Raw genomic sequence first — 13581 nt, 5'->3', positions numbered from 1 at the left:
GGGAATTTATTTTATCAAAAGCAACTACTAATAATATGATAATAAAAGCCCTGATGTTATAGGCTCCATTATTCAAATGATCTACTTTTACCTTTTTACGTTCCTGCTCCCTCTGTTGGAGTCTACAGACTGAGTCAGTAGCTGCTTGCACTGAAATAAAACAGAAAATAGGTTTTCAATCAGCAGCCTTTGCTTAAGATGAGAATTATCTGAAAAAAAAAACAAAAAAACAAAAAAAAAACAACTCAGATTGTATTAGATCTCAAAAAACTACGTGAAAAAAACTGATAATATTTTGGTTTTGGTAGGGTGGCAAGAAGGGAAAAGAAAAGTTTTGCCAATATATTCAAGATGTCATAATTAGAACCACCATCATTCCTGGGCTTTGAACTTCAAGCCAAAGACATTTAAGTACTAACTCTAATGATGAGTTGTCGGCAATGACCTCAGAATTCTCTAAAATGACATTAAAACACCTGCAAAGTTTACCATTACATTTTGACTGATTATTCCTTTACAGTGCCTCTCCAATTCATTAGCCTCCACACCCCTCGCCTTTGTCTCATTCACACTACTGCTCTCTTGTAGGCAGTACTTGATATCTAGAATGCTTCAACCACTTTCTACTATTCTTGCCACTGCTCTCTTCTTGTCTTTTAATTCATCTTGTCTGCCACTGCCAGATTTGAATTTTTCTGGACTGTTTTCATTGAATCATTTCTCTTTATAATGGACCAAAACTGCTAGTAATAATTATTACAGTTATTTTATTGAATATTACTATGTCAAGACCTGTGCTAAGTACTTTCCACATATTGCTCCTCTTAATCTCACTTTCCTATTTAGAAGAGGATCACTATCCCGTTTTACAGAGTTTTGGCATCTGCAAAAATTGAGACCTAAAGAGGTGTGTGTCACTCAAGGAGGTAATATGACTAATACAGAAAGCAGGATATAAATCAGTCTCTGACTCTAAAGATCTGACTTATTCTCAACACTCTACTCTTATGATTTCATCAATGAAACTGGTTTTAATCAGTTATTTGAACTACTTCATTTACTGGATCCATTTTATTTCTGTAGATAAGTGTTTTCACTTACCTCACTGTTTAGTGTACAGGCTGAGTCAGAGTTAGTCAAATCTAGAGCTAAGCACTCATTAGTTGTATAAACTGATCTTGGGCATATTTGCTTGTTTGTTCGTTCGTTTATTCATTCATTCATTCAATAATTCGTCAAATATTTATTCAGCATTTGCTATGTGGCCTCAGTTTGTGGCCTGGCCTCTTGAGGTATCTCCCAGCCTGGCATGGGTGGCGGCCATGTGTAGATTGCTTGGTGGCTCATCATGCCAGGTGGTACCCTGCGAGCGGGGTGGGAGGACAGGCTTCAGCTAAACTTGGCCTACAGCAGGGCCAGGATGTCCCAGGGTTTGAGAGGCCTAGGGCTGGTACGCCTAGTGGCCAGATTTGGACTGAGCCAGAGCACCACTTGGGGCCACATCTGAGGGCGACACACCCAAAGGGCAGACTGGGCATGTGTACTAAGTCATTCATTTATTTCTCAAGCTGTGCACACTCTTCTGTAGGGTCAGCTCCTGCACAACAGCTCCTCCACTGTAGTAACTGGCCAGTCCTCACAACCAATCAGCCTGTGGGTCAATCCTTACCACTGACATGTCAATAGCAACCATGCCACAACTACAATAGGAGGGTACACACAACTCACACAAGGGATACTCCTGGAGCACCAAGCTCAGGTAACCAGAGACTGTGCCACTGGGTCCCACAGGACACCTCCTATATGATGCCATTCTACTAAGAACGAGAGATGTAGCAGACTCACCTAATACATAGAAACAAACACAGGGAGGCAGCCAAAATGGGGAGACGAAAACATGTCCCAAATGAAAGAAGAGAACAAAGCTCCAGAAAAAGAACTAAACAAAATGAAGACAAGCAATTTACTAGACGTAGAGTTCAAAACACTGGCTAAAAGGATGCTCAATGAACTTAAGGGGAGAGCAGATGAACTCAGTGAGAACTTTAACTAAATGATAGGAAATAAAAGTGGAGATAGAAAATATAAAAAAGAACCCGTCAGAAATAAAAAATATGGTAACTAAAATGAGGAATACATTACAGGGAATACATAGTAGATTACATGAAGCGGATGACTGAATCAGTGATTTAAAAGATAAGGTAGCAGAAAACACCCAACCAGAACAGCAATAAGAAAGAAGAATCCCTCCCAAAATGAGGATAGTTTAACAGGCTCCTGGGACAACATCAAGCATAACCAACATTTGTATCATAGGGGTACCAAAAGCAGAAATGAGAGAGCAAGGTATTAAAAACCTATTCAGAGAAGTAATAACAGAAAACTTCCCTAACCTGGGGAAGGAAATAGACATACAAGCCCAGGAAGTGCAGAGTCCCAAACAAAATGAACACAAAAAGGCCTACACAAAGACACATCATCATTAAAATGCCAAACGTTAAAGACAAATATTGAATTTTAAAAGCAGCAAGAGAAAAGCAATTAGTTACTTACAAAGGAGCTCCTGTAAGACTGTTAGCTGGTTTCTGAGGAGAAAATTTGCATGCCAGAGGGATTGGCAGGAAATATTCAGAGTGATAAAAAGCAAGGATTAGCAATCAAGGTTACTCTACTCAGCAAAGCTATCATTTAGAATCCAAGGACAGATAAAGAGCTTCCCAGACAAGAAAAAGCTAAAGGATTTTATCAACACTAAATCAGTATTACAAGAAACGTTAAAGGCACTTCTTTAAGAAGAAGAAGAAGAAAAAAAGGGCCAAAAATATGAATAATAAAATGGCAATAACTATATATATTATCAACAATTACTTTAGATGTAAATGGATTAAATGCTCCAATCAAAAGATAGGGTAGATGAATGGATAAGAAAATAATTTCCTTATATATGATGACTACAAGATACTCACTGCAGATTGAAAGACACACACAGAATGGGAACCGGGTAAATTAGCATAGATGTTAGAAGCTTCGCTCATCTCCTCTTGCAACCACATCAAAGTTGAGACAAAAACACGGAGCATACAGCAGAGTCGCCTGGGCGTCTAAATGAACAAAAGCACTACAACTAGAGAAAGAAATATGAAAGCACCCTGCAACAGTTGGAGGTAGGAAGAAGCAAAGATGAGAGGATGCCCGGTCCCCAGAGACTGAATGAGACAGAGGCTATGGAAGTTGTATTTGCCTCTTAAAAGGGGCCATGTCCGCAACTGGACTTTCAGGGTGATGGACCGGCTTGGTCTGGGCACCAGCACTGGGTTGGCTGCTCAGGGGTCTCTGGGGTCTTACGGGGGACACTGAGTTGTCAGAGAGAGGACTGGAGGCGAGGCTTTCTCCCAGGCAGAAGTGCTGGCAGTATCCATTGTTCCTCTGTTGAGCCCTCCCCAGTCCCAGTGTGCAGATGCAGCACCGCCATAGCTGAGACATCACCAAACTAGATAACAGAGGTCACTCTGCCCAGAGGATTCCCTGAAACCCCACCTCCCCCAAATCGTGGCCCTACCCAAGCCACATCCATTTGTATCCTTGGCTAGTCCTGTGCCACTTGCTGAGCAGCAACTAGACTCACATTGGAGGCAGCCTCGGTTTCTGGAGTGGTTTCTTGAGGCGACTATAAGCACAGCATCTGTGGGTTGCTTGCTCAGTCTTAACAGGTGGCCCCAGAGGGGCACAGGCTGGGCTAAACTTGGCCTGCAGCTGAACCCCTCTCAGGACTATTCTGCTGGACACCTACTACACAAAGTCGTGCTAATAAGACCGGGAGACTTAGGAGCTTTGATTAGTACATAGAAACGGACACACAAAGGCAGCCAAAATTGGAAGACAAAAAGCACAAACCACATGAAAGAATAGAACATAGATCAAAGAAAAATGGAGTTAAGCAATCTAATAGATGCAGAGTTCAAAACACTGGTTATAAAGATACTCAATGAAATTAAAGGAAGTGTAAATGAACTCAGTGAGAACTTTAACAAAGAGATGAAACATAAAAATGGAAATGGAAATCATAAAAGGGAACCAGTCAGAAATAAAGAACACATTATCTGAGATGAAGAGTATATCTGAGGAGTCAACAGAGTGAAGGAAGAAGAGGATCGAACCACCGATATAGAGGATGGGGAAGCCAAGGACACCCAACCAGAATGGCAAGAAAAAAGTAACCAAGAATATAGTAATTTAAGGAGCATATGGGTAACAACATCCATGTCATAGGGGTTCCTGAAGAGGGAGAACAAGAAGTTGAATATATATTTGAAGAAATAAGATGGAAAATTTCCTTAACCTGGTATAGCAAATAGACATACAACCCCCAAAAGCTCAGAGAGTCCTCCTCAAAATGAACCCAAAGAGGCCCACAGAAAGACACATCATAACTAAAATGCCAAAGCTTAAAGACAAAGAGAGAATCTTAAAAGCAGTAAGAGAAAAGCAATTAATTATCTACAAAGGAGCTCCCATAAGACTGGGAGCTAATTTCTCAAAAGAAACTTTGTAGGACAGAAGGGCTTGGCACAAAATATTCAAAGTGTTGAAAACTGAGGATCTACAACCAAGAATACTTTATCCAGCAACGTTATCACTTAGAGTTGAAGGACAGGTAAAGAGCTTACCAGACAAAAATATACTAAAAGAATTCATCAACACCAAGCCAGTATTACAGGAATTGTTGGAGAGACTTCTACTTCTTCTTTTTTCTTTTTTCAGGTGAGATAACCCTTGGTTGACCTCACAGATTGCAAGGACCTTGTTAGCTTACAATCCCTTATTTTTTATTTTTTATGCCTACAACACCTGGTCTGCCTAGGTGGTCTCCCATCCAAGTACTAACTAAGCCTAACCCTGCTTAGCTTCCGAGATCAGATGGGATCAGGCTTATTCAGGGTGACATGACCGTAGATGGGAGGGACTTCTTTAAGAAGAAAAAACATGTATCAAAATCATGAATAAAGAATAGTAATAATTACCTATTTAGCAACAAGTACCTCAAATGAAAAAGAGTTAAGTGCTCCAACCAAAAGATAGAGAAGCTGAATGGATAAGAAAATAAGATCCGTACATATGCTGCCTACAAGAGACTCACTTCAGATTAAAAGACATATGCAGACTAAAAGGAAGGGGAAAGAAAAAGATATTGCCTTGATGGACCTAGTGGGTATTGTGCTGAATGAAGTCAGATAGACAAATACCATATGATTTCATGTACATGTGGAATCTAAAGAATAAAATAAACAACAACAAAAATGGAAACAAACTTATAGATACAGAGAATATTTTGAGGGCTGCCAGATGGGAGGGAGGTTGGTGGGGGACGGTGAAAAAGAGCAAAGGGATTAAGAAGTGCAGATGGATAGATACAAAATAATCATGGAGATAAAAAGTGTAGCATAAGGAAAACAGTCATCAATGTTGTAAAAAAAAAATATGTAAGGGGGAAAAGGGGTATCTGATATATTGGGGTGACCACTTCGTGAATTATATAGATCTCTAATCACTATGCTGTACAACTGAACTGAATATATTATTGTATACCAACTATAATTGAAAAGAACTCATTGAATTGTATAATGTAAATAGGAGCAACTAATTGTCTATTATACTTCAATAAAGCTGGGGGGAAAAAGAAAAAAAGAAAATCTAAGTATAGACATGTCTATAAAATACTGTTTAGTAAAGTCACAGAAAAATATGACTTCATTTCTACAAATAAAATGTGTATATATAGAAAAAAAGACACACACAGATGGAAAGTAAAGGAATGGAAAAAATATTTAATGAAAATGGAAACAACAACAACAACAAAAAAAGCTGGGGTAGCAATACTTTTATCAGACAAAACAGACTTTAAAACAAAGGCTATAACAAGAGACAAAGAAGAACCCAGAAACCCCACTTCAGAGTATTTATCCTAAGAAACCCAAAACACTGTTTCAAAGGAACATGCACATCCATCTGTTCACCGCAACATTATTTACAATAGCCAAGATATGGAGGCAACCTGTATGTCCATCAATAGATGAATTGGTAAAGAAGTGGTACATATATACGATGGGATATTACTCAGCCATAAAAAAAAGAATGAAATCTTGCCATCTGTAACAACATGGATGGACCAGAGGGTATTATGCTGAGTGGAGTAAGTCAGACAGAGAAAGACAAACGCCATATGATTTCACTTACACGTGGAATTTAAAGAACAAAATAGTAAACAAACAAAACAGAAACAAGTTCATAGATATAGAGAACGTTTTGATGGTTGCTAGATGGGAGGGGAGTTGGGGGAGTGGGTAAATAAGGGGAATGGAGTAAAAAGTACAAATTGGCAGTTATAAACACAGTCACAGAGATGCAAAGTACAGCATAAGGAATATTGTCAATAATATTCTAATAACTGTACGGTATTAGGTGGGTACTAGATTTATCAGGGTGATCATTCTGTAAATTATATAAATGTCTAATTAGTATGTTGTACATCTGAAACTAATATAATATTGTATGCCAATTACAATTGAAAAATAATTATCAAAAAATAATCAAAATTTTAAAAATGTTTCACTTGTTTCAAAAGCTGAGTTCAAGGTTTATTGTCTTCATAAAACTCTCCCAGATTAATCCTTTCCCTGTAAGGATTTTCTCTTATTTGGTATGTTATATCCTACCACTTTATCTTGCATTTGCTTAAACAGAAGTTTACTTAGTTGTTTTACAACTACGCCTTCCTGTCCTACCTCGATCTGGCCCCAACTAGGTCACAAGTTCCATAACAGGGCAGGGACTGTGATTTCTCTTTCAGAAAAATGTTAGGCCCCCCACCCTGTGAGAATATAGTAAAGAGGAGGATTCTGCTTTTAAAAAGTCATGTTTTTATCAGTAAACATTCATTTTAGTTATATCAAAGATAATATTTTAGTACTGAAAATTAAGTTCCCAATCATTGTTCTAAAAGAAAAGATGAAAAGAGAACTAAGAGTTGATTAGATCTGCCTTCTTTCTGTGGCATATTAATATTACATCATCTTTCCTGAGCAACGGTTTTATCATTTCCTGATTTTTTTTTCAGGCTCTGAACATAACTTAAAAAAAATCTATTTTGTGGTCTTTTAGTACTTTGTTATTTTCAGGTATTTCTGGGCTTAATCTAACAAGAATTATAGGACAATGACATTTATTTTGTCATTTGTGATATCTTTTGAAAACTTGATTAGAACACATCTGACAAAGTCACACTTTTGTTCTTTATCAGAATTGTATTTGGGCTTAGAGAAAATATCCATTTTTAGAAAATTCAGTCCCTTTGAAGTAATTTAGTTTTTAACTCTCTAGCCACGTAATAAAAAAGGGTTACTTTCTGAATTTAATGAAATCTGCTTATCTAAAGTCTAATAAAATCACCTCACTACACCAAATATTCCCTTTCTTCACAATTAGAGGCTTGAAGAGAAAAAGGTCCATTTATCTAAACCTTCGTATCACTTCTACAGGACTTACTAGTTATACCTAATTCAATAGGAAGCAGTTTTCCTGTTGTCTCAGTGCTTTTGGAGGTATACTGACTTTAAAAAGTCAAGAATTTATAAAATTATTTTCTGTCAACCAAAAGATTATTCAAGATTAGCACTACATATAGTAATTGTGCTATATACAACAGTTAACAACATCCTGATTGTCTTCACATAAAAGAAACAAATTCATTTATCATGGTGTATGTGTATAAACATCAAATACACACATAAAATAATTTTGGTTTGGTGTTAGCAACAAATGTTGGCTGAATACTCATTCATTCATTTCAACAAACAAATAACTACCTAGTGGCTACAATGTGCCAGCCACTGTTGTAGGTGCCAGGGATACTGCAAAGAACAATCACAGTCCCTGGGCTCATGGAACTTTTATTTTAGTAGGGGAGACAGATAGCCTATTGATAAATATTAGCATGTCAGGTGACGATGGATGCTATGGAGAAAAACAAAGCAAAGTAGGGAGGTCAGCGAATGCCAGAGTGAGGGGGGATGAATGTTAGAGTGGCCGAGGAAGGTCTCATTGTTGACGTTTGAGCAGAGACCTATAGGAAATGAAACTTGGGGGAAAGTGTCTGAGCAGGAACAGCAAGTGCAAAGGCCCTGAGTGGGAGTGCACTTGGCACATTAGAGGAGGAATAAGGAGGCCAGTGTAGCTAGAATGAAGTGAGAAGAAAGGAAAATGGTATCTTACCAATAAAAGTCAGAGTTGAGGTTATCAGGTAGAAACTTCCAGGCCACTATGAGGATTTTAGCTTTCACTCTAAGCAAGGTGAGGAGATTCTGATATAGTAATGACAAGAGCCAAATTACATTCAAAGGATCATTCAGGCTCCTAAGAGGAGAACAGACTACAGGGAGGAAAAGGAAGTATAAGGATGAGCTATGGCACTACTAGAACAATCCAGCTGAGAGATGATAGTGGCTTAGACCAGGCTGGTAGAGGTTAGTAAAGTGGTAGTGGTAATAAGATTCTGGTTATATTTTCAAAGTTGAGCCAGAAGAATTTGTTAATAAAATACACATGAGAGGAAGAAGAGAATGGAAAAGGGAGGAAGAAAAGAATGGAGAGAGGGAGAGAAGAGTGATGGAGAGGGAGAGAGGAAGAGAAGTGAGAAGGAGGGCAAGAGAGAAGGTAAGAGTAAAAGAGGGAAGAAGGAAAGTGGCGCAGATGGAATGAAGAGGGGGAGAGAGAGCACTCCAGAGAAAGCGCTATGGGAGTGAGAGAGGGGAGAGAGACACAGGATGTTCAGGTTTTTCAGCCTGAGCAGCTAGGTAAATGGTGATGTCATTACTGAAATGGGACAGAATGAGGTAAAAGCAGAATTGAAGAAAGAATTCAAGTTTGGTTCTGGACATGTTATACTGAGATGCTTATTAGTGGACTGGGCAGCTGGATGTAAGTATAGAATTCTGGGGAGGGGTCCAGGTTGAAACATAAAAATGTGGAATTAATGACTGGCATAAAAAATGATATTTAAAGCTGTGATTCCATATGAGATCACTAAGCAAGTGAGTATAGACAGAAAAGATATCCCTGAGCCAAGCCTCAGGGCACCTGGATATTAAAAGTCAAGGAGAAAAGTGGGCACTAACACAGTGGACTGAGAAGGAGGAGTCTGCACTGCAGAAGAAAATTCAAGAGGAAGTGATGTCTCAGAAGAAAAGATGGACTTTTCTTATTACCTTCTCAAATATGCACAGAAGCAATATCCTGAAGTTGAAAAACTTGAGCTTTGGAGCAGAAGAGCTAGGATTGCATGATAGTTCCTTCAATTATTATTGGAGAAACATAGATGTTAAGCTACTATAAATATCAGTTTCCTCAATTATAAAGTGGGGAAAATGATAAATATTTATTTTACAGAATTATGATAGTCAATTAAGAAAATACAGGTGAAAATTGTAATCAGTAACGTGCTATAAAAAATAGTATTTTAAATCATAAAGTCTTAAAGATTTCTAAGTAAAGAGGCAGCATAGCAAAATCAGACAAACTTACTACCCTAAATACCTCAAAAAATAAATAAAAAGCCAAAAAAGATTAAGAGGGAAAAAATTCCATCCCTTATTCAACGAGGAGGAATTATAAATGCATACTATAAATTCTGAAAAGTGATGGCCAAGAATAGGAACACAGACTCTGATCAAGAACTGAGACTCCTATTCCCACCATAACTATTCCACCCCCAGAAGTTAGAAAAAAAATGAGTTGACAAAATTCTTAGAAGTCTAATATGCTTTCATTTGTAAGGAAAAAGATATGGGGGAAAGGAGAAGGAACATAATATGTGAGAGGCAGATAAGACAGACAAAGCATCCATTCTGAAAGAAAACCTAATAAAGTTCTCCACTAGTACTTTGTAATACAAAAAAACAACATGAATTTATTAAAAGAGATCAAACATACAGAATGAAAAGAAAAATGAGATTGCAAAGTTAAGGAAACAAACTAAGAACTGTAACATCATTACAGATCTAATAAATAAATCAAAAACAGAAATTGAATAGTGTAAGACTAAACAATTGGCAGCATTATAACTGCAAAACAGAAAGCAAATACTATAAACTCTGCCAAAGTTAAAATTCACAAGTGAGAAGTTGTGGAAGAGATGCAAGAGAAAAGGCATAAAAGTCCTAACCCCGCCGTCTCTCATTGCAAACTTGGTGAAATCTGCAAGTGTATTAAATAATTAATAAGTAGAACATACGTACTACTAGTGTGTTCAGGATGAGAAAAAAGTAGTCTGCATCTTGATGACGTTACATTATGGGCTGCTTTTATGTACCTTCCTAGAGCTCTCATTTACTTTTTGTTAAGGAACCACAGGAGAGTTTTAGTTCTAAAGCCTCTGCTCACCCAGAAACACTTTGCAAGGTAGATGGTACTACACAGCCAAGTGCAGAAACAGCACCAAGTTGAGGATTCTGTAATAGGTCTCCATTTAAATAATCTGAGATGTCCCCACTTTACTGTTCCAGTTACTTGGTTTCGTGCATCATGTTAGACCAAGATCCACACTGGCAGAGTTCTGAGATGCAGCTGATGGCATTCCCAGCATAGCTACCAAACATGCATAGAAGAGATAAATGTGGCAATTCTTCTAATAGGCACAGAACAAAATTCAACTCATTATTAGTCTTGTAAAGTATTACTTAAATCAGAATATATTCCATACAAAAATTTGCTTGCATATTTTTTACAGCTCCCTGATCAATTAGTAGTGAAAATAAACAAGCACTATAACTTAAGTTTTTTTCTTTTTTTTTTACACACCTACAGCACTTGGTCTTCCTAGGTGGTCTCCCATCCAACTACTAACCAGGCCCAACCTTGCTTAGCTTCCAAGATCAGATGAGATTGGGCACATTCAGAGTGGCATGGCCGTAGACAAGATTTAAGTTTTTAAACATGAAATTCTCCAGAAACAACAGCTGGGTCCAGGTAAATATTTAAAACTACATCAGTTTTACAAGCACATACTTAGCTCCATTATCCCTGTATCGCTCAAGATAATTACTACAAGAAGTTGGAGTCTACTGAGGACAGCTTTCCTGCTTCTAGCAGAAAAGCACCTCCAATAGCCATTTCTAAAGCTAACAATAAGACCCAAAGCAGTCCACAGATATTAAACTGTAATTATTATCTTCACATTTTATGTGTTTTCATTCTTCCTTTCAGGAGAATACATCTGCAGTCTGAATTCTTTATTACCAGTGATACTTTTGTTTCATTGGGAAAGACTCTACTTTAAGAGGCTAGTCCTCACATCGAAAATAGCTTTAACTTTAGCCCAAGAATAAAACAAGTCAAAATAATCATTTACGGATTTTTAACAAGTTTTACCCAAAATATTTTTTATAATCTCCAAGTGTGGAAAAGGAAAGTTAAAACCACATCTCAAATATATACATAGCATTGTTATTAATAATTTGAGTTTTACTTTAGCATAATATCTAGAATGTTTGACAAGGTTACGGAAGTGACAATATGAACAAATAAAGGCCAGCCTATAGGAAAATGCAAAAGCCTATGGTTAATTCAAGACTTTTTGCTGTTCTTACTCAAAGAAATCAAATGTGATCTTGGGAGATTTATCTTCTTCAACCTCCTTTTAGCATTAGAGTACACTAGACTAACTTGGACTTGCACACAAAGGCTTAATTAACTCACTTATTAGCCTAGGTCTTCCTGCTGCTTTCCTTCACAGGTCATTATATTACTAGCCAGTTTTCTTTTCTTCTCCCCCACCCCCATCCAGAAAGAATTTTTTTTATTTTGCACTTCAGTAATCCATCATTACTTACCAGCATTATCCTTGAATAAGCTGAATAGTGTCAATATAGATCCAAAAATAAAAGATCTGCATTTCCGATATACTTCTAATTTTAAAATCAGTTACTAATAAAACTCCTTTTATGTTATGAAATGACATGTTTAATAAATACTCTTTTTAATCAACTAGCTCTTCAAATTAAAATATTTTACTTAATTAAAATAAAATAAGTGATAAAATACTAACATTTATGACAACTATTTTTTGAAAAAAGTTAAAAAACACTGTAGTAGCCTATTTGAAAAAGTTTTATTTCATATCCTAATTCCTGGTTATCAGACTTTTCTTTATGAATAAATCTTTTTTAAAAGTAAAAAATGTTTCAATTTTCTCACATATTAAAAGGATAATCTTGTGCACCTGGGGTGCACACATCTTTGGAGATTAATGCTCTTAAAACCAATGGCGATACACACTAATCACTAGATAACCACTTCTCTGTGACAGGGCTTCCCTCTTATATGGTCAGGTTAAGAATTCTGTTTCTACTGCCCATCACAATACTGAAGAAAATTCATTTTGGCACAGCACTCATTTGAAATAAAGCAATATAAAAAAATTGCTGGCTTACATCTCTGGAGAACTTGGTTTAAGTTGTCTTGCATTGATTCTCTACATTTACTAAGAGTATGTTCATTTGTTTCATGGATCATATTCTTCAAATTTTCAAGAACTCGCATTTCTCGAAGACCACGTTTTTCCTATTAAAAGAAAATAAGTGAATAGCACATATTGTGTCTTAAATCTTAGTAATTACTTTTTAGGATTTCCACCCAGGTTTTCGTTGTTATGTTATTACTTGTTACTAAAATTTACACAGCCTTCTAATTATTTGGCAATAAATGAGGTCATAACCTAGAGGCACTTTTTTAAATTCTGAAATACTTCAAATGTTGCATTATGTGTAATATTTTTACAGCAATATTTTTAAATGGGCATGAGAAATACTAAAGGAACAAGAAAAGAGGCCTAGATTGCCACATATTTCATTCTGTACAGCACAGAAAATTAGTTACACTTGATTTGACTTTAAATTTCAGTTTTTTTATTCTTACCATATTATTATACTCTACATTTTTAAATCTGATTTCGCTTTTCTCTAACAAAAATATGAAGTAAAAGTAATATGTAGCTACTCTCCTGTGCAGAAAAGAGTTAACACTGAGGGTCCCAGACTACTATCCTTCGAGAGGCCTGCTTTCAGGGCTGGCCTTTGGCTGTGGGCTGGGAACTTGACCAGTAAATAGTTCCTTACATTGGTATAAAACATTCCATAAATGTTACGACATCTTTCTTTCTGAGAGTCTGGAATTTATCCAAGTTAGGCGGACACTGCCTACCTGACCAGTCCCCAATAAAAACTCTGGACTCCAAGGCTGAGGCAAGCTTCCCTGATAGACAACATTTCACATGTGTTGTCACAGCTCATTGCTGGGGAAATGAAGCACATACTGTGTGACTCCACTGGGAGAGGACTCTTGGAAGCTTCTGCCTGGAAGTTTCCTCCAGACTCCTCTCCATCCACATGTTCTCTTTGATGATTTTGCTCTGTATTCGTCTGCTATAAGAACACTTAGCCACCAGTATACACCACATGCTGAGTCCTTGAGTTCTAGTGAATCGCTGCACCTGGAGGTGGTCTTAATATTTCCTCCCCCGTTGAGGGTGGG

At 37.1% G+C, this 13581-nt stretch overlaps 1 protein-coding gene and 2 pseudogenes across 2 annotated transcripts in view; all 3 read right to left on the bottom strand.

Moving 5' to 3' along the window:
• The window catches only part of BLOC1S5 (biogenesis of lysosomal organelles complex 1 subunit 5), a 43110-nt gene that overhangs the window by 14811 nt on the left and 14718 nt on the right, over positions 1–13581 (bottom strand). The window contains exons 3-4 of one of the 2 annotated variants that reach the window (XM_006909282.3): positions 12483–12612; positions 92–150 (exon numbers count right to left, since the gene is read on the bottom strand). In XM_006909282.3, coding sequence (XP_006909344.1) covers positions 92–150; positions 12483–12612 — 189 coding nt within the window. The remainder of the gene's footprint in view (positions 1–91; positions 151–12482; positions 12613–13581) is intronic. The other variant, XM_015587287.2, reaches the window with a different exon arrangement.
• On the bottom strand, positions 4837–4955 carry LOC112477663 (annotated as a pseudogene).
• Positions 10849–10967, bottom strand: LOC112477736 (annotated as a pseudogene).

Source organism: Pteropus alecto, unplaced genomic scaffold, assembly GCF_000325575.1.
Source record: "Pteropus alecto unplaced genomic scaffold, ASM32557v1 scaffold121, whole genome shotgun sequence".
NCBI lineage: Eukaryota > Metazoa > Chordata > Mammalia > Chiroptera > Pteropodidae > Pteropus > Pteropus alecto.
The sequence above is the reverse complement of the archived record's forward strand: the minus strand, read 5'-3'. Positions and strand labels throughout refer to the sequence as shown.